This window comes from Gavia stellata, chromosome 27, assembly GCF_030936135.1.
Source record: "Gavia stellata isolate bGavSte3 chromosome 27, bGavSte3.hap2, whole genome shotgun sequence".
Classification (NCBI taxonomy): Eukaryota; Metazoa; Chordata; class Aves; order Gaviiformes; family Gaviidae; genus Gavia; species Gavia stellata.
In genome coordinates, this window is record NC_082620.1 from 2,530,078 (window position 1) to 2,553,177 (window position 23,100).

At 54.0% G+C, this 23,100-nt stretch overlaps 4 protein-coding genes and 1 long non-coding RNA gene across 5 annotated transcripts; 1 reads left to right on the forward strand and 4 right to left on the reverse strand.

Moving 5' to 3' along the window:
• Positions 1-1,335: 1,335 nt before the first annotated feature.
• LOC104260015 (group IIE secretory phospholipase A2) lies at positions 1,336-3,056 on the reverse strand. The gene is made up of 4 exons (XM_059830101.1): positions 3,029-3,056; positions 2,710-2,857; positions 2,074-2,180; positions 1,336-1,478 (listed from the first exon to the last, which is right to left on the reverse strand). Exons 1-4 carry the CDS (start codon positions 3,054-3,056, stop codon positions 1,336-1,338), a joined length of 426 nt encoding a protein of 141 aa, XP_059686084.1.
• A 3,634-nt stretch (positions 3,057-6,690) lies between these two features.
• On the reverse strand, positions 6,691-7,651 carry LOC104260014 (uncharacterized). The gene is made up of 3 exons (XR_009484503.1): positions 7,598-7,651; positions 7,083-7,139; positions 6,691-6,901 (listed from the first exon to the last, which is right to left on the reverse strand). It is a non-coding gene; the product is annotated as an uncharacterized LOC104260014 (long non-coding RNA).
• Positions 7,652-8,039: 388 nt separating this feature from the next.
• LOC104257457 (basic phospholipase A2 sphenotoxin subunit B) lies at positions 8,040-8,923 on the reverse strand. The gene is made up of 4 exons (XM_059830086.1): positions 8,878-8,923; positions 8,463-8,607; positions 8,242-8,348; positions 8,040-8,164 (listed from the first exon to the last, which is right to left on the reverse strand). The coding sequence occupies exons 1-4, from the start codon at positions 8,915-8,917 to the stop codon at positions 8,040-8,042; spliced, it is 417 nt and encodes a 138-aa protein (XP_059686069.1). The 5' UTR covers positions 8,918-8,923.
• Positions 8,924-10,987: 2,064 nt separating this feature from the next.
• LOC104257456 (basic phospholipase A2 homolog ecarpholin S-like) lies at positions 10,988-12,021 on the reverse strand. The gene is made up of 3 exons (XM_059830088.1): positions 11,819-12,021; positions 11,460-11,566; positions 10,988-11,133 (listed from the first exon to the last, which is right to left on the reverse strand). The coding sequence occupies exons 1-3, from the start codon at positions 12,019-12,021 to the stop codon at positions 10,988-10,990; spliced, it is 456 nt and encodes a 151-aa protein (XP_059686071.1).
• A 7,059-nt stretch (positions 12,022-19,080) lies between these two features.
• UBXN10 (UBX domain protein 10) lies at positions 19,081-19,959 on the forward strand. Its single transcript, XM_009809202.1, has one exon. The coding sequence runs from the start codon at positions 19,081-19,083 to the stop codon at positions 19,957-19,959; it is 879 nt and encodes a 292-aa protein (XP_009807504.1).
• Positions 19,960-23,100: the final 3,141 nt, after the last annotated feature.

Sequence of the window (23,100 nt, forward strand, 5' to 3'; positions counted from 1 at the left end):
CAAGGCAAAACTTTCAGATTAATTTAACGAGTCTGCACAACCCGAACCCTTCCTGGGGATGCGGTCCCGCTGCTGGGGGTTACATTCACCTGCCGGCTTTCACGAGCTTTGGGAACTGCAGAAAGGGAGGGAAACTGTACACGAAGAATGACCCATGCTCCAGCATCATATAAAATGGAGATGGTTTATGCTCACGCTGAGCTGCGTGTCGTTTCTTGGCGCTGCCTGGAGCGGAGACTCTTTGCAGGCACAAACCTTAGAGGGCAGCAATGGCTTCATCAGCTCTGGCCCAGCTCTCTCCTCTCTCATCCCAAAGCCCTTGAGTGGCCCCAGAAAAATGAGTAAAAGGAGAAATGAGTGTTTTGGTGTTACAAAGATACCACGTTTACTATAGGAAGCATGAGGAAGGGGTAGGGATGTTGCTTGTGAAATGCTTAATGGAGTCTGATGCTGAAGTGAAACTCAAAAGAAAATCCCCGTAAAGGACCTTTATTTTAGGACCCGCTGCCCTGAAGGTGTGCAGAACATCTCTCCGGAGATGGGATTGAAACTGGAGGTGCCTCCATGGAGGCCCGGGCGTGAGGGGCAGCTGGGCCTGGCTCGTTAGGGCTCGTTGCAGATCACACGCAGCTGTGGTGAGGGATGAGGTGGCTGCAGGGAGCTGTGGCCTGAGGAGACCTGCCTGGCCAGCTCCAGCCCTGCGAGGACTTGCTGGAGACAGGGTGCAAGAAAGAGCCACCCCAAACCCCTGAGACCACCGCCACCATGCTCTCCCACAGCTTTAGTGAGTATTAATTGCTTAAATAGTCGTTAGGAGTGGGACGGGGCTGTGTTGTGGCCAAGCTCCCTGAGGGGAGCCTGGTTTGGGGTCGGGGCTCAGCGGCTGCTCGCTGTTTCTGTTGATTTTTTTTTTTTTTTTTTTTTTCTTTCCCAGAGCTCTTAAGATTTACAGGTTGGCTACTAAAATGTCACTTCTGTTAAATGTTTTTTAAGAAAAAGATGCGAAACCGTGTGCATGCATAAATACTTCAGAAAATCAGCCATGAAGCTCTGTGTTGTTTCCTTACCCCTTCCACCATTGATTCCCAAAACATGAACACGACACCGGACACGCTTTACAAATTGCCTTTGAAAATTTATTTTTATTTGCAGGATTCGCTCATTTTTATGATTTACTTAATCGTGGGGAGTAGGCTTTCTCCATGCACCGGCTCTGGGGAAAGGTGCTGGACGCCTTTTCGGTGCCGCAGGGCTGTGCTGTGCCCTGCCTGGCCACAGCGAAGGCAAAACCCCCACAATTTAGACCATTTCCGTCAGGTTTTGAGCCCGATGTGTCTAGCAGGAGGGAGTTGTGCCCTTGCACAGAAAGTTGGGGTAATTCTTGTAAGAGTTGCGGTAGGTCCTGGCCACCCTTTGGAAGCACTCTGCCGCCCGCTTGTCGCACTCGCAGCTCCCTCTTTCGCACCAGGTCCCGGATCCTGTAAGAAAATTTGGGGGGATAGAGTGAGGCAAAGGGTGCAAGAGTCAGGGGCTGTCTTTCAGACCATCCCCATGGCGTATGCAGCCCCCCACATTGAGTTTGGGGTGTCTTGGATAGTCCTCCTCTGACCTCCGGTGCACGGAGCTACCTGGCTGCAAGCCTGGCATGGCCCCAGAGGGACTGTTTGATTTACTTTATATACCCGCGTATGTATAGATATTTGCTTTCATCACAAGGAAGGGCTTTGTTTTGATCCACTCGCCGTGAAACAACGGTGTCTGCTCCGGGGAAATGGGGGTGGCAGGGCCAGGTCCCCATCCGAGATGGGAAGGTCACCCCAAACCCTCAGTCTTTGGCCTCTACAGAAGAGCAAGCCCCCTCCTTCGGGATGTCTCCAAGCTCTAAACTTCCCTGTAGTCCCAGCAAATAACTCTTTCCCCTATTCCTGGCACTTTTCCCTCATTTCCACCCCCTTCCCAGCAAGTGGTTTCCAAGCCAGGATGGTCTAAAGGACATCTTGGAAGAGAGGTCCCCTGGGAGTGTGGATGGTTGTGCCTTCCCGCTCGGGGCTGTGACCCCACGCCGTCTCTTACCGCAGATTATCTGGCTTCCCAAGGTGGAGTATTTGTATGTCACCAGTTTGGGACTGCAGCGAGAGGAAGACAGCTTCTTGTAGCAGCAGTCGTGGGCATGGCAGCACCTGGGAGCACAGGAGTTGTGGTCAGGGGAGCGGCGGGGATGATATTACAGTGGTGAACATCTGGCGGTGCGCAGCCCCCACGAGAAACCTCTTGCGTTTGTGCCGGGGTTAGGTGCGGGGTCGTGCAGCAGCCGCCTTCTCCTCGGCATTGTCTGTGCCGCCGGAGCGAGGGAAGGTGACTCATGCCTTTCTGGCATCGTCAGCGCAGCGCTCTAATTGCTTTCCCGTTGCTTTGCCACAGCGACTTTGCAGGACACCTAATACCTGCTTTCAATTAGCCCGGGTGGGAGTTGGATCCCGATGCGTTTCTGCCTCACGCTACAAAGGCAGAAGAAAGGCCGATGCACGCCGTTCCCATCAGCTGCTGCTAGTGAGCAACTTCTAAAGAGGTGTTAAGGACGATCAATGATTTTTACACTGCTGTCTCAGCTCCCAGGAGCAGGGGCAAGCATCCCCTCGCTCTCCCCAGGGAGAGGGAGGCGAGGAGGGCTGGGGGCACCCGCTCTGCCTTCACCAAGTCCTGACTTACCAGTCGGTCGCATCCAGCGGCTGTTTGGATCCCCCCAAGCCGCAGTAGCAGCCGTAACCGTTGTAGGACAGTGGCGATTTCCCGGTCTTGTGCTTAATCATTGAACCGAACTGAATCACGCTGCAGCCGGCGGGGGCCAGCCCTGCGACTGGAGATGGGGGGTTAGGAGCGCCGGGAAAAGCGACCTCCCATCCCACCCCTCCGTAGCAAAACCGAGCATTTTCACCCTCCCCATTTTTATTTATGGATAGAAATAAAGCACCAGGCTTTCCCCTCCGCCTCGTCCGGCGGGGTGAGAGCTGGCGCGGGGGGTACTCACAGCAGAGGAGGAGCAAGAAGAGCTTCATGTCTGGCGGTGGCAGCTCCGGTGTTTGGGTGAGCCGGAGGTGCTGCCGGTCGCACCTTTTATTGCCACAGTGTGTACCTGCTCAGCGGGCCCCTTCTTTGGAGAACCCAAAGTGGGCAAATATTGACAATCCTCGCCATATCGGTCCCGCCACATGTGCGAGCCTCTCTTGGTGTAGCCAGAGGCCCCGGCTGCAGGATGCCCTATGCTGCGGGAGCCCCTTGCAGGGAAGGTTTTAATGGACTGGGATGAGCGGGGCAGACTGGGGTCAAGTCTGTGCACGGCTCTGGGTATCTCGGCGTCCTAATGCCTTCCTGAGCAAAATGGGAGAAGGGGAACCACTTTGTTCCTGGATGATTATTAGTTTTTTGATGTCTTGGTTAGAAAACGCCATTCTGTATCCTACTGTTTCCATCACGACTTAACTGGGCAGGGAGAAAACACAGCCAGCGCAAAGCATCCTCCAGTTCTGACTTACCAAAGCGGGTGAGATGCAGCGCTGTGAGCGGAGGAAGGTCCTCCAGAACAGGCTGCAGCTGAAGGTAGGACCGAGCAAAGGCCCCATATGCTGCTGTTCTTGTTAGCAGGAGCTTGTCAGTGCCTGGATGCTCCCTGAATATGGGGATGCTCCATCGCATCGGCGCATAGTCTTGCTCCCAAAACAGAGCAGGCAATGCTCACAGACCATTGCATGCGGTGCCTTTGTGTAGAAGCAAAATAAGGCAAGCAGCAGGGTAAGGGGAAAAAAAAATGCAAGTGGTGTAAAATGGAAGGGTAAAAAAGGAGGGTGGTTATGTCGTTTGCTTGGAGAGACTCTCTAATTAAATAGGTGATGGCAAACAATCATTTTAGCAGTTTTCTGGCAGAGATTGCAGGTGCGTAGTGCTCTGCGCCGTTTTGCGGGGGAAGCCCGGCATGGGCAGGCACTGAGCCAGGGGGAGGAAATCCCCCCATGGCTGATAGGGAAACTGAGGCAGGGAACAAGGATGTGACCTGCGTGGAAATCGGAGAGAGCGTGAGAAAAGGGAACTTGGGTCAGGCCCTCAGCAAAACGTCTTTCCCCCTCTGGCATGTGCCATTTGCCTCGTCAGCTCTCCGGGACAATTTAAGTAGACGCCCGGGACGGCGGTGAGTTAATTAACCGAACCGGGGGCTTGCCATAATTCAAGATTTTCTGAGTCCGCAGCCACTTTTTATCATGGGGGAATAGGGTATCTTTTTGTGCACCAAACTGGCTGAGCTTCCAGGTGAAAGACCATCCGCCCCAAGTCCTCTACCCACGGCCCGTTGGCAATAGTCCTTCTCCAAATATGAAACAACACCCCCCCCCCCAGGCCGAACCCACATCCCTGGGAGGATATGGATTTTATTTCTCTTTCCCAATAGGCAAAACGCAACTTTTGCAGCCCAATTTATTGCAATGTACCGAGGGGGTGCAGTATCTGAGCCAACACATCAGCACTTGGAGCTCCGTGTGAACGCATTCGCAATAGCCAGATGTCCAAGCAGGAAAATACATAGATAGTTAAAATTCACCCAGAATTTAAACAGGGAGAGTGTGTTTCTGCTCATCCTGGCTGCAATCTGTCTACATGATTGCTCCTCTCCCAGCTCGGGGAGGATTTGATCCTTGATTTATGCCTTGCAAACAGCAGCTGTTGGGCGAAGGGCTGCCCACTCCTTCCTCGTCTCCCCCAGGACTAAATGCTGCTGGACGAGGAGGATGACAGAGCTTGATGCCTGGGTTATAGCGGAGGGAAGCATTTCTGATTTAAGGATATTTCCTGCTGCTGTTGTCTTCAGCTTTGGGGTGAGCCAAGGTGGGGATTACAGCCGCCGATGCCCAGGGCATCAGCCTCCGGGGAAATAGTGTTTCGTTGCTGTTTCTGTGGCTGTATCTCGTTGCTGAGCCCCACGGGGGTTTGCAGCACTGAGATCTCCCACGGGTCAGCCCTACTGAATTGGTCTGCAGGGCAGAAAACCTGCGCCATGGGGATGCTCGGGTGGCTGGAGGGGAAGTAGCCACAGCTTGACCTGCCTTTTCCTAGGGGACGTGCTCAGGGTTGTTGCAGAATTGGGCCAAAACATTCTTTTCTGGTGAGAAATCTGTTTTGCTCTGCGCTGAGTGTGAGGCAAGAGCGAGCTCCCGGCCACCCCGTCGCAGCACCCAGCCCTCCCGCAGCATCGCGCCTGCCCGCAGCCCTTTGCACCAGCTTTGATTTCTCTATCTATCTCGGGGCAATTGCAAATTTTCAGAGCCTGAAGGCTCAGGGCTAAGCAGGGGGCAGTTCAGGGGTGCAGATGCATGTCGGTGGGAGACGCGTCACCTCTCAGGTGTCATTTTTTCCTGGGTATTTCAATGGGATACCTGGCTAAGAGGTTAGCTTCTCTTCACCAGCTGCAAGGGGTGGTTGCTGGGCTCAGCTGAGTCACGTCACACCGAGGCCCGATGTTTTGCGCTCTCTGGTTTTATTTTGGAGCAACAGAAGAGAATCTGCAGTGAAGCAAAAAGCAGAGGGAACTGACAGGCTGCACGGGGAGCTCGAGCCAAGGGGAAATGAGTGTCAGCAGAGAGGCTTGTGCTGGTTTCCATCTCGCCCTTTGCAGGGACAAGGCGCAGGTGTCCACCCCTCCCTTGTTTTTCTGTGCTGAAACATTGCATCTGTGCTGCTCTCCCTCCTCAGATCCAGTGTATAATGACGCAACATCATGAGAGGGTGGTTGTCCTCATGTTGAAGCCAAAAAGCCCCGAGGAGGAGACCCGCCAGGGTCAGGAAACGCTCCTACGTCCCTTTTCTTACCAACTTGGAGGTGGTTTTGCAAAAAGCCCTTTTGCTTCAACACCGCCCAGCTCGTCCCCGGCACTTGCTGCGACGCCGGAGCAGCCCCCGGCTGCGCATCCGGCAGAGCTGGGCTGCCCGCTCGCATCTGCAGGCACCTCTCTGGCACCAGGTCCCGGAGCCTGCGGGGACCGGAGAGAAAGCACGTCTGAAAACCTTCTTTTCGGGAAGATCCCCAGGGTGCTGCCCCAAAAAAGGGCACTGTAAAGGAGGGATATGGTCTGGGAAGAGGTATCCCAAACTGCGACTGCGGGGACTCACTGCAGGTGGGGATTCCTGCCCGCGGTGCCGAGGGGGGCTGGATCGGTCCCACGCGGCACCGCCGTGCCGCAAGCTTGGCGTAGCAGCAGGCACGGAGCAGGCAGCACCTGCAGTGAGAAGGAGAGCCTGGCCTCATCCGAAACGTGGCACCGGCTGCTTCTAACCTACCTGAAACAGGCTGGGTGGGAAGAGCCACCAGCGTTTGCATCCTTCTCCCGCTCTAAATCACCCAGAAGCTGCTCTTCCCAGCCCGTTCCCACACCAAGCCTCTTCTCTGCTTCCCCGTGCAATCCCTGCCCAGCCCCGAGAGCCCTTGTGCATCCCGGCTTCGGGACTGTCCCCGTCCTCCGGTGCCATCCCGTTGACTTCAGCCAGTTGTCGCTGGCACGACCCTACTGATTACAGGGCTGGAATTAGGGGTGAACGCCGCCTCGCTTTCCCCCTTCCCTAAAACCTGTTCCCTTTCTGCTGCTGCCCATCGCCTGCTCTGCATTTTGCAAAACTTCAGAGGATGCTGCTGGGGTTGCCCACAAGCCCTGGGGTTACCCCGGGGCCAGCATTAGCCATCCCAGGGCCAGCATTAGCCCTCCCAGGCAACGTTGCCTATACCGGTCCCTTGAAGCCTTCAATGTGCCGCTGCTGCCCCATCCCGAGTAGCAACCATGGGCGGTCAGATTTCCTACGGTGCTTCCCTCGAGTCCCGGTGTGAACGTGCGCGGGAGCTTCCCACGAGCCGTGAACACACCTAGAGTGACGGGAAAAATGTGATTTTTGCAAGTTATATGCAGAAACGAGGGCGGGGGAGCCAGGGGAGCCTTTGCTGGGAGTCTCCCCATGGAGTGCACAGGGGTTTGGGGATGCTCCCCGCATCAGTGCGGGGCTGCAGCCTGGCTCCCGTCCATGGGTTGGGGAACGGCTACGCTTACTGCAGGCAAGGAGCACCGCCAGCGTCAGCAGGACCTTCATCTTCCTCTCACCCCGGCCTGGGAGGAGAAACACAGGACAGACTCAGCCAGGCAGCACGGCCGGTCGACAGGCGCTGCCGTGCAAACCTTGTCCCTCCGAAATCAGGTCAAATCGCCCCCAAATTTGGAGGGAGGAAGGCAGTTGTGCCCCTTTGCATCCGTGTTGCTGCCTCTTGGCCAAAAGCAAACGCTTTCTCAAGCTGTCCCACCTCCCAAGCATCTCCCACCTCCCGTCCCACCGCTTTTGGCACCCAGGGCGTCACTTTGCAGCAGCAGCGCAGCTCTCCTCCTGGGGCTGCAACTTCCCAGCCGAGTTTTTATCTGAAAGCAATGACGCTTTACCTACCGGCATGGAAAACAGCAGAAAGCAGCACTCCTGCTGCCTCCTCCCAACATCCCCCCCCCGGATTTTTGTTCCCGCAGCAGCGATACAACCACCCCATCGCAGCAGCGGGGCGAGGGTGGGAGTCGCTCACCGGGAGATCGCTCCGGCTCTGATTCCTCGCTGCCAGGCCGTCCTCCCGGGGAGAGCGCTGCCCTCCGCGTCTGGCCCGCAGGCTCCGAACTGGAAGCGCTGAAATAACTCGTCTGTCCAAAAAAATGCTTTATGCTACGCCCTCTCCCTCGCCGGCCAAACCCCCCCTCCCCGTGGGCTGCAGCCTGGAGTGACGCAGGGACCGACATGGGATTTTTGCAAAGTTTGGGATGTGTTTGGGGAGGATGATGTTGAGTATTTACGGGATTTCTCCCTCTCTGCACAGCAGCAGCAGACAGAGGACCCGGAGGGTTTAAGCACGTTGTTTATTTTCACGTGGATTAAATTTACAGCAGCACCAACGTAGTCCGCGCAGGCAGGGACGTAGGGCGATCCGGATGCAGAACCCGTGCGCGCGCTCCGGCCCCGCATCCCACCTCCCATCACCGGCACCGGTGCTTGAGGTAGAAGCGGTAGCGTTTGCTGTAGCTCCTGATGCTTCGCTTCAAGCAAAGCGCCAGGCTGCGGTCGCACTCGCAGGAGAGCTGGGCGCACCAGGAGCCCTCTCCTGCAGGCAGAGGGGAACCCAGGGTCAACCCCGGCTTTTGGGGGGGGTGACACCCCCTTTGCCAGGGTCCTACTTACTGCAGGAGGGGCTGCCGCTGTGCCAGCCGTAGCGGTAGTCCTGCATCTTGGCATTGCAGTAGTAGCTCAGGAGGTTGTCGTAGCAGGTATCGTGCAGCTGGCAGCATCTGTACGGGAGCTCGAGGTTTTGGGAGTTGGGGTATTTTTTCCCCCCCTACCCTCCAAATTTGAAACCGTGCAAGGATGTGTTGGGGCAGGGAGATTTTTAAGTGGGCGCTTACCTGTCCGTGGCATCCTTGGGCTGCCCTTTGCCGCCCAAGCCGCAGTAGCAGCCGTAGAAGGAGTAATGCAGCAAGGCGTTTTTCCCCGTCACCTTCGTGATCATCTTGTGCAGCTCCCAGAAGCTCCCGCGAGCCGGGGACAAGCCTGTGGGGGAAAATCGGTGGGGCTCACGCTGAGTCCCAGCTCTCCAGCAGCTTCCCCATCCCTCCGGCCCCCAAATTGGTACCAGGCTGGTGATGTCTTAAAGTAGGTGCAACGGAGAGGAAACTTACTCCCAGCTCAGTGCAGGAGAGTCGTTGCGTGTTTGGGAGAGGTGGTGATGGGGAAAGGTTAAGAAACCACCAGCCTGGTCCTAATTTCCATGGATATAACTGCACGGAGAGCCGTGGGACTGGTGCGAGCGAGGACACTTACCCCAAGCAAACAGCACAGCAAAGGCGAGGAGAGAGTTCATCTTTTTGACAGCCCTGGGAAAGGAAACAAAATTATTTCCCCATTACATTAACCACTTTCTTTTTTACTTCCCTCCTCGTCCAGGGGCAGAGATGCTCCCCACCTCTGGGGATTAGGGGAGATGGGGGGGCAAGGATGCGCCCGTCACCGTCGCTTCGGCACAAAGCACTGCTGCGTCGGGGATGGGAAGTGATGGGAATCAGATGGCGGAAGGGTGGGAAAAAGCAAAATGAAGGGAAGGGAAGAAAAGTTGGAGAAACGATCAGCCCTCGAGGGCTGCATCCCGCTGCTCTGCCTCTGGGCTGGCATCTCGGGGAGCCTCTCTTTTGCTCCTGCTTTCCCGGCACGGACCTTGCTCCCCCCTTGCACCATGGCTTTTGGTTAAAGCAGGAAAGGGAGGAAGAGCGGTCCTCCATCCTCACTTACCTCGGGAAAGCCGCCGCTTGCTCGCAGGCTCCTGCAGCTGGCAGGGCTTGCTTTATATAGGCTTTGCTCCCCGCTGTCAGATCTCGTTTTGCCCAAATGTTGGTGACCTGGCTTCTCCGCAAAGGAGAAGGCGCCATCCTTCCCCTTTACAGGAATGCAAGAAATCCCCCCAACGCCCCGGCTCCGTACCCCATGCACAGGGGCCGGAGCCGGGTGGGATGAGCCAGCAAACAAGCGTCATTTCCAGCCCGAGGAGGAAGCCAACGCTCTCTGCCCCCGGCCAGAGACGTCCCAGGGCCTTTTTCTCTGCCCTCCCCAGCACCACGGTGCAGTATCGGGGGGGAAAATAATAGCGCTGACTCAGCTTTTGCACCCCAGCAGCTGCAAACGAAGCAGGTTTGAGGTTTTTGAGGGGGTCATATGGTTTGGGAACTGTCCCTCTGCCACACTGCAAAGGTGATTGAGAGCGAGTTATCGGTTCTTCAGGAAAAGTATATGGGCAACAATAAAAGCACCTCTAAATGTGCAGTTCCCAGAAACACGGGGTTACGCAGATCCTGGATGATCAAACGCTCGCCCACCATGAGAGGAGAATGAAGCAAAACGGATGTTTTGGGATGAGTGAATGCAGCTTCCCTTTATTTCTCTCTGTATGATTTTTCCACCTCCTCATTGCAACCCCTATGCAGAACTCATCCCTTATGGAAAAACTGTTTAGTCACCAACTTAACTGCCCTCCTAAATTAGCATCCGCCTTGGGATGGACAAGGCTTTGAAATCTTCCCTCCTCTGCAGATAACTATTCTTTCGCCTTAATTTTGGCCTCCGTTTTTACGTAAGTGGCACAGGAGGGTATCAAATCATCTCCCACGTTTTCCCACTTCCATTATTCCTGTAAAAACACCTTTTGGCTGTATCTTGCCTGCCCCTTAATGCACCGTTTTGTTTTAACTCTGGGAGTGAGTTCAGCTAGCGGGAAGGGGTGCTGGGAGAAGCCAAAAAACCCGACTGCCATCAGGGCTCACCGCTGGGGAATTATTTTGTTAACAAACCCCAGGGAGTTTTACTTGGTGGCATTTATTTGTCCCCATTTCTCAATGCAAAGTGCTCCTCCATAGCTGGGGATCCGGCAGCAGCAATATTGATCCGCAGGGGCGTAGACCTGGTGATAGACCTGCAAATTACAGCCGCTGTCGGACCTTCGGCTTTTTCAGGGTGCTGTCAGGATCATGGAAATATTGGGGTGCCAGGCAGATGGTGCGGCTAAGGTGTGAGATGCAAAAGTGCTCCCCAAACTCGGCAGCCCAGATGCCACCGTTGCAGTGCCTCAACCTCAGCGGCTCTTATAGAAAAACACCACGGAGAATCATTTTGAACACCCTGTATTTAATTATCTTTGCTGGGAAATGAAATCAAGAGAGAAGAGAGAGGAGGAAGGGACAAAAAAATGGAAGCTGATGTGTCTTTCTGGGAACTGGGGGATATCCGTCCGTAATGTGTGCGTGCTCTCCCTCACCCTGAGCATCACCTTGCAGGGAGCTTTGCTGGCTCTGGCTCCGTTCAGCCCCCACATCAGGATTTTCTTGCCGTAGCAATGGGGAAAGCCAGTTAATATCGGCAAACTTGGGTGCAGATTTCTCCCCCTTCAGCACTGGAGCTTACTTCCTCGACATTTCAGCTTGAAATAGAAGCGGTAGGATTTATTGTAGGAATGCAAAGCGCTCGCGAAGCACGAAGCCACCGCCTTGTCGCACAGGCAGGTCTCTCTCTTGCACCAGCTCTGCTCATTACCTGCGGGGAAAAAACACGGGTGCTCTGCAGTGGCTTTTCCACAGATGGTGACGGGGTCCCCTTGGAGCACCCCCAATGCCTGGAGCTGCCCGGGGGAAGCGCATGAAGAAGCGTGCCCGGGCGCTCATCCTCTCCAGCGTGCCCGCATCCCTTGCAATGCCATTTATCGTACGCTGCGTCCTCCCATACGCGCCCAAGCGGGCATCAGGCTGGTTTCATCCCCGGGGGAGGATGCCCTCCTGTGTACCCTGCAGCGAGGCTGGGGTGTCGTGGGGAGCGGTGCTGGTTCCCCACCTCCGCGGGACCGCCGGCTCGGCAGTACTCACTGCAGATGATGTCTCCGTCGGTGACGTTGAAGTGGTAGGGGGTTATCAGGGGTCTGCACTTGCCCTCTCGCAGCTTCCTGTAGCAGCAGTCGTGGGCATGGCAGCACCTGTGGGGGACACTATCTCAAACCGAGCCCTCCCTCACCACGCTTGGGAGGTAAAGGAAGGTCCAGCCTCAAATTTAAGGTGACCAGGAGGAGGGGATGACAGGGCAGCAGCAGGACGTGGCTGGGGAACGGCGCAAAACCCCCTCTCAGAGCACACCAGCGCCGGCAGGCTGCCAGCGAGGAGGTTTTTTTAGGGACCCCCATGCACCCTGCACCGGGGCGGTGAGTGGCAATGCTTTTCCAGGTACTCACCGGTCGGTGGAGTCCACCGGGGTCCCTCTGCCCCCGATGCCGCAGAAACACCCGTACCAGCTGTAGGAGAGCAGGGCGCTTTTCCCCGTGGCCGACTTGATCATCCGCTCCAGCTCCAAAACGCTGCCGCGAGTCAGCAGCAGGCCTGTGGAGGGGCAGAGGGACGGGCTCGCGCCGGTGCGGAGCGAGAAGGCAGGCGGCATTCCCCGTGCCTCGCACCAGGCAGAGGAATTAAATAAGTCTGGTGTTGCTGGAAATACATGCTTTCAGGCATGTGAACCATGAGAAGCCCCAGAAAACCTCCTCGGGATTATGTCTGGTTTCTGCAGCTACCTGATTTGGTCTGGCAGAAGACATTATTGCTCTCTGTACAGGCTGTGCCGCACTTGAATCCTGCAACCGGCAATGCCACATTGCCAGCATCAGCCCTAGGCTTGGCACAGGCAGGAAAGCAGGTGACAACAGGCTCCAGGGCCTCTTAAAATAAATACGGATCTCAGCATCCCAAAGCCTCACCATCACGAAGACCTTCAGGGCTACAGCAGTTCTACACAAAGCATTAGAGAGAAACTGCAAAATTTAAACAAAAACCTGAATCGTGCACAAAGACTCTGGGTTTCTACATCTTTTTTGCCACGCAGACGAGATCCCAGCCTGGCCCGGTGAAACTGGGGCACTTACCGCAAGCCAAGAGCACGGCAAGGAGGAGATTCTTCATCCTTGGGCTGGTCCTGGAGGAGGAAACCGCAACAGCGGGCAATGAGCAGCACCCCAGGGGCAGGACAAACACTGCCCCCGTGCCCGCGCCAAGGGCACGGAGCCGGTTGGGTGCACCCTGGCAGCACCGCACGGTGACATTAGTGTCACCGTGGATATACAGCATTGTGAAGGTATCACCGTGCCTGAGTGCACACAGCTGATGCCTGATGGGGCCTTTTGACTCCCATTTTGGGATGCGGCGCTTGGCAGGGATGTGTACAGGGACACAGTGGTTGTCCTGCCCGGGGCTGATGGAGAAGCTCGCTGTCTGCAGCCGCCCACCGCCGCCCCCCAAGCTGTCTGATGAAATAAGAGGGCAAGAAAATCCCCCCTCTCCTTACCCCGCCTGGACTTCGCAGGTCTGAGACTGCCAGAGTTTGCTTTATATAGATGGAGAGGTCCACCCCCTCCTCTATCTGCGCTGACGGCGCTATTCGTTGCAGAGCAGGTCTCGCCGAGTGGCCCCTCGGTAAAGGAGAAGGTTCCCATCCTTCCCCTTTACAAGAAACATGAGTTTCCCCGCAGTGGTGTGCCGCCAGTGTGGCTGGCGGCGACGCTCCCTCCGGCATCTCGCTTCTGCTTGTCGGCCGGGCATGAAGCTGTCTCCATCTTGGGCCGATGCAGCTTCTGGATGAGGCCAGTCAAGGTCTTGGCCGTGGTTTTAAAAGCCGCGGGATTCGGTGGCTGGAGAGACAGGACAAAAGCGATTTATGCCCAGGAGGTGCAGAGCTGGCACCGCGGAGGTGGTTGCATCCTAGTTCCAGCTGCAGAGGCGGCACTTTGGCCTCAATGTGGTCTCAAGTGGGTGCTTGGTTTTGCCAAGTCGTGCCCCGCAACCTCAGAGGTGGCTTCTCTTGGGTCTTTCCCTTGCAATTGGCCCCCCAAATCCATGTCCATATCCAAATCCGGCCGCGCCGAATGGCAAGGGGAGGCGAAGGGAGGACGGCGAACGCCGTGGTCTCATTTCGTGGGTCTGTAGTATTCCTGTCCTGCCCTCAGGGCACGGGAGACTCTTGGAGTGTGTGGGCATGGGGTCCACAAAATTAAATCATCAGCAGCGGAGGCTGGAAACGCCATGGAAACCTGACTTGGAATGCTTTTTGAATACAGTGTATTTAATCACCATAACTGAGACATGATACAAAGACACAAGGGAGGCAGAAAATGGGAGGAGATAAGAAACAAAAGCTGCTATCTTCTCTGCGAAACCATGAGGCCAAAAGCAAACACACACACAAACGCACGGTATCAGGCGTGCATGCAGGGCTCCACCCTCAGTAATCAACCACACTTCTAGGGAAGGGAATTTGGGGCAGGAGGGGGGATTGTAAGAAAATGGCTCAGGGGTCTGTATTCGAGAAGAAAACCCCTTGCTGAATTTTTTGAGAGCCACCAAAGCGGCTCACTGGAAGGGATGTCACCTCCCAGCTGTCCTCTGAAGTTGGCTTTTCTTCCCTCTGACCTTTTATCTCCTGCTGCCAAGTGGAATAAATAAAAAGCCATCCAAGCCTGATAAGGAAAGGATAGGGAGCAGCAGCTCGCCTGTCTCCCCACTCAGGCGTGCCAAGTGGCTTACCCACTCGCCATCTGCACAAGAAACTCTCGAAATGCTGCAATGCAATGATGGGCATCACGCCGATGCCCAAACCCCCTGCTTTCTCCACCTGACTTTTAAAGCCATGGCATCCCTGATGATTGAGCATCCCCTTCCCACCTCATCCACAAAAAACTTCCATCATAGATGGAGATTTTCCCCATTGAGGTGTTCATTATCTGCACCACTTGTGCTCGCGTGCTTTGGCGTTGCAGGTCCTTGCCCTTCGGGGTTGGGTTTGCTGCTGTGTTGGCCCTGATGGGGAGAGATGGCCCCGATCTCCTGGGGTTTTGCTGTAGAGTTTGGCTAAACCTGCATGAAAGGCGCAGTCCGGGGGGCCTAAACGGAGATCAGAGGGCTGTGATCACGCAGCTTGGGGATCCATAGGTGGCTTTAACCAAATCCCTTCATTTTAAGCCCTCCCTCTCCGCAGAGGATCTCAGGAGAGCGAGCACGCGAAGCTAAACCCTGTCTTCAATCGAGCCACAAACCCAAGGGCTTAAAAACCACCCGTGGAAGTTATTATCCCATTGGAAATATGAAACTTTTCAGCCTTCCTATAGAGCAAACAAAGAGGGGTATCAACTGCCAGTCTGTTTGTTCAGGGCCTTATTGAAGTGTAAATACGCCCTGTGCTTTGATCTGCAAAGCGTGTCTTTGGTGGGATATCGCTGAACATCCTGTGGATGGGATGAGCTGATACGCAACAATTTTCTTACCTTTTTAGTGCGCGGGTACGCCTTGATCCTCCCCAACCCGCAGGGTGGAGATCCCCGATTTGACAGTAGATAAGTTATCTTAAGTTATTTATTGCTTGTTTCTTGCTGCCTTTGGTGGGCATCTGTTAGTGGGAAAAGCATCTGGTTAACTAGAAGCGGGTTTTAGAAGGGATTAACGGGGAGAGATGGAAACGTCAGCGTTACATGGCGTTTTCCCACCAGGAAAACTGACTCAGGGATCATTTATAGCCTGAGCGGTGGGGAGGACTCCCCCTCCCCGTCAGCGTACACCGGGATGCCAAGTTTGCAGGCTGCGGCTCTCCCAGCACGAAGCAAGCTTAGAAGCCCCCCAGAGAAGTTGTTTTAGGTCCCTGTGCGTGAAGTGTAATTTTTTAAAGGTGTTCTCATCAAAACAAATGAGTTTGGTGTTTATTTGTCCGGTTTTATTCAGTAGTCCCTCGGGTGAAGCTGTTCAATCACACCATCATGAAACTCATGTCATGGGGGGTGTGAAAACCTAGTCCTGTTGTTGCCATTCTGCTGCCTTTGCTCAGAAGAGGGTTTAAGACCGTATTTTTAAACTGTCAGGGTTAAAAAAAAAAGGCTTTTGGTATTCAGGCAGGGTGACAAGGGCGCAGTTTTGCTCTGGGTGGGATGGGGGAAACGAGCTCCTGCTCACCTACGGGGTGTGGAGCAGCTGTTTGGGAGAGGACCCTGCTGCCGCCACCCCCGTCTCCCTGTGTCCCTCAGGACGAAGCCCCCGGCCCCACGCCAGGAGCCGGGGCTGCCTCCGCACCGCCGATGAGGCCCAACGATGAGGCCCGACGCCGTGTCCCCTCCCTGCGCAGAGCCCGCACAGGGGCACAGCGGCCCAGGTATGTCCCTCCCGTCCGCACCAGCGTGTCACGGCTGTCCCCGGGCCCGGTTACGTCCCCCGGGCCCACTGGGCCATCATGGCCGTCCCTGGGCCTGGTGACATCCCTCAGACCCACACCAGGTTGCCACGGTCGTCCCTGCGCCCATCCCACAGGCCGCTGCCGCGTCGGGGCAGCCAGGCCGGGCAGCCCACCTCGGCCCCGGCCTCACGGCGCTCCGGGAGCGCCGGGGCACGGAGCGGGGGCCGCGGGGACCCGGCCAGCCCCCTGCCCTGCCAGCCCCCCGGCCGCGACATGGCGACTGGAGGACCGCGACCGGCGGCGCTCCGGCCAGTTCGCCTCGGTGGTTTGCGGGGCGGGGCCTAGCGCGCGACCGGAAGTGGGGCGGTCGCCGTGGCAACGCGGCTGTGTTTGCCGGCGGGCGCGGGAGGCCTGAGGCGGCAGGTGAGGGGCGGCGGGGCCGAGGTGGGGGCCGAGGTCAGGCTCGGGTTCTAGGGCCCAGGGCCAGCTGGGGGGCCGGGGCCTGGCTGTGGAGTTGGGTTATAGGGTCTGGCTCTGGGGCCTGGCTGTGGGGCTGTGGAGTTGGGTTATAGGGTCTGGCTCTGGCTCTGAGGCCTGGCTGTGGAGTTGGGTTATAGGGTCTGGCTGTGGGGCCTGGCTGTGGGGCTGTGGAGTTGGGTTATAGGGTCTGGCTGTGGGGCCTGGCTGTGGGGCTGTGGAGTTGGGTTATAGGGTCTGGCTGTGGGGCCTGGCTGTGGGGCTGTGGAGTTGGGTTATAGGGTCTGGCTGTGGGGCCTGGCTGTGGAGTTGGGTTATAGGGTCTGGCTGTGGGGCCTGGCTGTGGGGCTGTGGAGTTGGCTTATAGGGTCTGGCTCTGGCTCTGAGGCCTGGCTGTGGAGTTGGGTTATAGGGTCTGGCTGTGGGGCCTGGCTGTGGGGCTGTGGAGTTGGCTTATAGGGTCTGGCTGTGGGGCCTGGCTGTGGAGTTGGGTTACAGGGTCTGGCTGTGGGGCCTGGCTGTGGGGCTGTGGAGTTGGCTTATAGGGTCTGGCTGTGGGGCCTGGCTGTGGAGTTGGGTTATAGGGTCTGGCTGTGGGGCCTGGCTGTGGGGCTGTGGAGTTGGCTTATAGGGTCTGGCTCTGGCTCTGAGGCCTGGCTGTGGAGTTGGGTTATAGGGTCTGGCTCTGGGGCCTGGCTGTGGGGCTGTGGAGTTGGGTTATAGGGTCTGGCTGTGGGGCCTGGCTGTGGAGTTGGGTTATAGGGTCTGGCTGTGGGGCCTGGCTGTGGGGCTGTGGAGTTGGGTTATAGGGTCTGGCTCTGGGGCCTGGCTGTGGGGCTGTGGAGTTGGGTTATAGGGTCTGGCTCTGGCTCTGAGGCCTGGCTGTGGAGTTGGGTTATAGGGTCTGGCTCTGGCTCTGAGGCCTGGCTGTGGACTTGGGTTATAGGGTCTGGCTGTGGGGCTGTGGAGTTGGGTTATAGGGTCTGGCTCTGGCTCTGAGGCCTGGCTGTGGACTTGGGTTATAGGGTCTGGCTGTGGGGCCTGGCTGTGGGGCTGTGGAGTTGGGTTATAGGGTCTGGCTCTGGCTCTGAGGCCTGGCTGTGGACTTGGGTTATAGGGTCTGGCTGTGGGGCCTGGCTGTGGGGCTGTGGAGTTGGGTTATAGGGTCTGGCTCTGGCTGTGGGGCTGTGGAGTTGGGTTATAGGGTCTGGCTGTGGAGTTGGGTTATAGGGTCTGGCTGTGGGGCCTGGCTGTGGGGCTGGAGCCAGAGTGTGACCCTGAGGGCTCCGCTGAGGAGCTGTGCTGTAGGGCAGGCGTGGGGCTGCCTGCCCTCCCAGCCCCTGGGCTCACCGCGGTTGGGGCCACCTGTGGGCACAGCCCTCGCTGACTGCAGTTCCCCATCCCAACCCCTCCCCCAGGCACCCGAACGTAAAACGCGCCGTATTTAAAACAGCTCCTCACACTAAACCTCTAATATATGCCATGCTGAAGCAGTACAGACCCTCGCTCAGGAGGGTCCTGCCATGGCTTCTGGCAGGTTGTTTGTTTTGGGGTTTTTATTTTTCAAACTGGTGATATCTGGTAAGTGCTCCCACATGCTCAGGAGTTCCTCTTCAGAGGATGCCGAACTACAGCTTGTTGCCTTGGAGCTTATTTGTTAGAGGCAGTACATGAAAGGCATAAACCCCCCTCCTTCCCACAGGCTCCTAGGAAACTCCGCTGAGTCACTTGGGCAGCGTGTCCGTGTCCCTGTCCGTAGTTTTGCTCGAGGCTTACAGAGGGACGGATCCCTCTATCTCCAAGCAGCTTCGTACTGGAGCTGGGCAGGGCGCGCCTGTGTGCTGGGACTCTGCCTTGGCTTTGCTCCGTGTTGGTTTGCTGAGCTTTTCCATTTCACGGTGGTGGAGGAGAAACCAAGTGTTAAATAACACATTGCTGGCAAAAGGTTGTGGAACAACCACAGTGGCTGTTCCCTTCTCTTTGTTTGTTTTGGGGTGATGAGCAGCAGGCCAGTCTGACTCCCAAGTGATTGAAGTTGGCAATTTTTTTCCTCCCTTGATAAAACCTGCTATGCAAACCACAGAGAAGGAAGAGGAGCTGTGTGATCCTATTGCACTTCTCCAAAATGTTGTTGTGAGGTTGTGGCCCTGTTGTCTGGGCTTTTGGGTTTTGTCCTGGTAAAGCACGAGTGGTCTGAGTGCAGCTTAAGTTGGGGAACGCACATCAGAACATAGTTTCATCTTTAATGGGGGTTAATATCAATGTCTGTTAAGCAGCTTTTGATCACAGGAGAAGTCAGAATGGGTTTCTCTGTATTGAATCAGACATATTCAATCTCAAAGGTCTTCAGAGATTTTTAAAAAGCAAAGCGCAGTCAGTCTTACCTGAAAGTCCACAACAGGAATTTAATCTTTCACTGCAGGCACAGCAAAAAGGCCAGATCTGTGCTTTGAAGTTTACTCATCTCCCCTTTTTCACTAAGTTTCTAGCTTCAGAAAAAAATGTTTCTGTTCTTTCCACCAAAAAACTTAAAAGTTGGGAAGGGCACAACTTCCCGGTGCTCTGGGTCAACTTTAAACAATTCCTGACAAAGCCAGCACCTATAAATACACACATCCCACTGTCTCTGACTCAGCCATTACTGAACCATAGGATTGCTGCCTGCTTACCCAGTGAGGCACCGGGTTTAGTGCTATTATTAGCTGACGTGCAGCACAAAAGTGGGAGCTGTAGGGAGATTAAGCTCTTTAGCAGCTTTCTGGCCAATTCCTGTAACTTTTCCCTCTGCTACCCCCTCTGCAGGTGCCTTGAGAAGCAATGGCCACAGCGGCTCTTCTGAACTTAGCACTGTCTCACCACTACTTCCCTTCAAGCACAGCAGCCGCTTTCTTGTGGACAAACGCTCTCGACATGCATGTCACCAGGCCAAAATCTGCCAAGGGACGCACGAGACCAAGCTTCAATTACTCTCAGAGCGTGGAAGCCTGTCCTTGCCGAGTGCCACCTTCCCCCTCACCAGCAGCTCCTCACGAATTAGTGAGCAGCCGGAGAGCATCGTTCACAAAACCGGCATTCCCGGCCAGCCAGGTGTCTCCCGAGGAAATCCCAGAGCTCCTGCGGCAAGTGCCTTTGAGGACCTCCTCTTCCTTGAACAAGTACAGGGTGCTCCCCTCCATCGGCCGGAAAGGCATAGGGAGCGGTGCTGTGGAAGCAGTGGCTGAACAGACCGACCGGCTGAAAGTGAGTGGGGGGCGGGAGGACACTCCAAAAATTAAAACTCTTTCTGGAGAGCAAGGATCTGCCACCATACTGTCAGAAAGCGATGTCCCGGATGAAGAGAGCTCACACATGCGATGTCCTCCTGAGGAGCCGGGAAGGAAAATGAAGCAAGAGAGCCCTTCGACATCGACTTTGAGTTTGGAAGAGCCGCTGAAAGAGTCGCACTTGCTGCTCGCTATTCGATCTCCCTTTGGCCAGAGATTTGAACATCATTTCAAGCCCACCGACAGTCTCCAGACGGTCCTTGCCGTGGCAGAACAGAAAATGTCGGCCAAATACAAACGCTGCAGTGTGGAAACGATGGAGGTGCCCCGAAGGAGTTTCTCTGACCTTACGAGGTCCCTCCATGAATGTGGGATTCTCCACAAGTCTGTGCTGTGCATCCGACAGAAAGAGCAGCACGATGCAGATCTTTAGGTGCAGAGAAACACCGCCACGCTGCTGTGGGTCGTTCTGCTGAGTGGGATGCGTTACTTCTTCCAAAAAACTGAAATTCTGATATTTCCTCGGCCTACTTCATCTTGCTGTCTTCCAAAAATTCCCCTTGAAGCAGACTTGTGCATATGTGTTGAAATAGTATTTCAGGTGTATATACCTGCTACATGAATAGCGTCTTTTTTCACGTGTGCCATCGCAAATTGCTTCCTGAGCCCCACCAGGCTTTCGCCTTTCTGGGTTTTTTTGAAATTGCTGATGTTCTTCTTTGAAGACTGAAGTTTCTGAGACCTCTCCACTTGTCCTTTTCCACATTTCAGGAAGGCACCACTTCCCAAAGTGGATCCGGATGCAGAGGCACCTATTTGGGAAGGTAGAAATGGAACTGTTTTACTCCGCAGGACCATCTTCAGTAGGTTATCATCATCCTAAGCATCCTCTTCTCGAGAGTGACTGAAAAGGAAATCAAACCCGAAAATCATCTGAAAATAACAGTAATCAGACGTTAATGAATTATTGTGAAGTATTAAAATGCAAGACTGATGGTAATATACCCGTGAGAGTGCAGCTCTTTCTGGATAACCTCAGTGCAGCTTTTAAGAGTGTGACTACATCATCTTTTTAAGAACAAATAGTTCTTATTTTGGCTGTATTGGCGAGCAGCAGGATTTTCTACTTAGTTTTCCTTCTCTCATTCAGCTCGTGTGATCCATAGGTAAGAATAGATGGAGAGTTAAGGTGGGATGTTACAAAATACTTCCATTTAACACCTTTACACTGAAATGAGTTAGTCTGAGAAAGCAAGCGTTGCTTTGAGAATCTTTAAATAAGAATATATGAATTGGATTTGACTGAGGAAATGGCTCAGGCAGTAGATCATATTTTACTAAACCATCATTAAAAAAGGCCGGTAGGGTAACTTGGCACGTTTTAGATAAACACAATGTGCTTCTGCTAAAAAAAATTTTCTGGGTTTCTAATGGAAATTCTTATGGTTCAAAGGCAATAATTCAATCTACTAAAAAAAGGGACCACTTGCCACGCAGCTGAGCTAGTTTTAATGTTTTGAGGTAAACCGAACATTTTTTAAGCTCAGTGTAACTGCCAAACCAACCCAGAACAGTAGAAAATTGATACCAGTGTTGACCAAGAGCATGGTATCTCCTTCTAAAGCAGCAAGTGTTCAGGGTGCAGCGGCTTTATAAAAATGGTACCTGATGAAATAGCATTACCTACTACTGCGGGTGATGGTAATTGCACAGTAGCAGTCCTGGTGTCTTCAGGGAGACCAGGATATCGAAACACATGGGTGCTTTTAATCAAACCTCAGTGGGGAGCAAAGTATTTGACTTAGTTTCAGGAACAGGAACTGTTTTCTGTGTTTAATTCAGCGTTAGGTGGTTAATTAACTTCTGATTTTGTGTATACTATGTTACTTCTACGTTTCAGAGTGTTTTCATACTGTGTGGTAGTACCATCAATAAAACCTTTTAGGCTGAAACTTGAACTTAAAATGATTTATGTATGTGAACTGCAGGCTTAGCCATCGCATCTCCTCTTAAACAAGAAATGCCATTGATTTGATGGCAAATACCTCGGGGACCATCCAAATCAGACTTTGGACAGTCAGCTGCCATCCACACCATCTTGCATGTGCCTTCCTGGAGTTTTTATCTCCGTCCTGTATTAAATACAAGATCACAGCAAAGAAGGAAGCCCTTCGCATCAGTGACTGTCCGCTGATAAGCACCAGAGCTACGGCAACCACCATGCAGCTTTGAGAGCGTACAGAGGCCGACGCTTTGACCAAGAACAGAAGAATAAGAGCAGCTTGGATCACAGTGGACAGCACTTCTCATGCTGGAGGATGTTGCTCCCGAGTATCTTCAAGATACAGCTGGATGAGTTTGGTCCTCTAACAAACTCACCCATGCTACAGCATTTTCAAAGATAGATGCACATTTTAATTATTTCCTTTTCTAAAACCGACATCAAGTCTTGATCTAGGCAAGCGCAGTGCAGGTAAAAAAAAAATCTCTTTTCTCTCCCAGTTCTCCTTCTCTTCCCTTTGAAAGTCTTGTGGGGATGCAGCAACTCTGCCACATCCAGCACAAGAAGCACTATGGGGGAGGAAGATCAGTATTTATTTGATCTCATTTATTGTGCGGTATCATTTAACAAGCTTCCTTGTGGAAAAGCTTAAAAAAAAATTCAGAAATTCAGCATTAGATCAGGTGAAGTCACAGGATGCTTTGAGGTGGTCATAAATAGAAAACTCACCAGGACTCCTGGCTCGGAATGTCCTTACCTAAGGCTTCTGAACAACAACGAAGTATTCAAGCAAGAAATTGGCAGAGGCATCGTTCAGTATGTGTTCTTTATTCCAATTAAAAGTACATTAGAAACAGCACACAGGACCAGCAGCAGCTTCCATGACAATTCAACCCAATACTCTGCTGTCACGAGGTCATTCAGCTGTACTATTAAAGTAGGTGATTGAAACAAGTCTTCCACTCGACACGCAAGCACTCACTCACCTGCCACTTTAAATAGGTTTCCAACAGAATAAAAATAGATACACCCCAGAATACAAAAAGTTTAATTTTAACAGATTTTTTTTTTTCACTAAAGCCTTTATACAAATTGATAAAAGGGTGCACAATTTCCTAAAATTTTAGGTACATTTTAAATGAGCCTTTTTTTACTTGGTAAAAGGATCCATGTTCCTGTCTTTGAACAGAATATGATGGCCAAAATTGCAAAGAAAATTCCTAGTTAAATTTACAATTTGTACATTTGTTTTGAAGTGATTCCTGCACCGAGTAGCAGGCTGATGGCTGCTCACGCATGTCCCATTTTCCCCAAAAAGAGCTGTGCACCCTAAGTTCTAGTTCAGGAGCCTCCTTCTCCTGGAAACCGGGCTGGGGGAACAACCCACAGGCTTTCAGCTGTGCGCATGAGAATGGTCCCAACCCAACTAAGAGCCCGAGCACAGAAGCTGCAAATCGTTCCTTCTCTGGCAAGGATCACCCCGGGGTGAGGGACTGATGACCTGTTTTGCACTACGAGCACAATGAAAGTGGAGCGCTTCCCGTCTGCAATTTGGCTGAGCAATTTTAACTC

Bases quoted from the DNA above. Each gene is read 5' to 3' on its own strand.
- LOC104257456 (XM_059830088.1), bottom strand. From the start codon at position 12,021: ATGCCGCCTGCCTTCTCGCTCCGCACCGGCGCGAGCCCGTCCCTCTGC. The intron at 11,567-11,818 runs GTGAGTACCTGG...TGTCCCCCACAG, and splicing joins CCGGTGGACTCCACCGACCG to GTGCTGCCATGCCCACGACT. The intron at 11,134-11,459 runs GTGAGTACTGCC...TTTTCCCCGCAG, and splicing joins CGACGGAGACATCATCTGCA to GTAATGAGCAGAGCTGGTGC.
- UBXN10 (XM_009809202.1), top strand. From the start codon at position 19,081: ATGGCCACAGCGGCTCTTCTGAACTTAGCACTGTCTCACCACTACTTC.
- LOC104257457 (XM_059830086.1), bottom strand. From the start codon at position 8,917: ATGAACTCTCTCCTCGCCTTTGCTGTGCTGTTTGCTTGGG. The intron at 8,608-8,877 runs GTAAGTGTCCTC...TTTCCCCCACAG, and splicing joins TGCTGTGCTGTTTGCTTGGG to GCTTGTCCCCGGCTCGCGGG. The intron at 8,165-8,241 runs GTAAGTAGGACC...CTCTGCCTGCAG, and splicing joins CAGCGGCAGCCCCTCCTGCA to GAGAGGGCTCCTGGTGCGCC.
- LOC104260015 (XM_059830101.1), bottom strand. From the start codon at position 3,056: ATGAAGCTCTTCTTGCTCCTCCTCTGCT. The intron at 2,181-2,709 runs GTAAGTCAGGAC...CTGTGCTCCCAG, and splicing joins CCGCTGGATGCGACCGACTG to GTGCTGCCATGCCCACGACT. The intron at 1,479-2,073 runs GTAAGAGACGGC...ATTTTCTTACAG, and splicing joins GGGAAGCCAGATAATCTGCG to GATCCGGGACCTGGTGCGAA.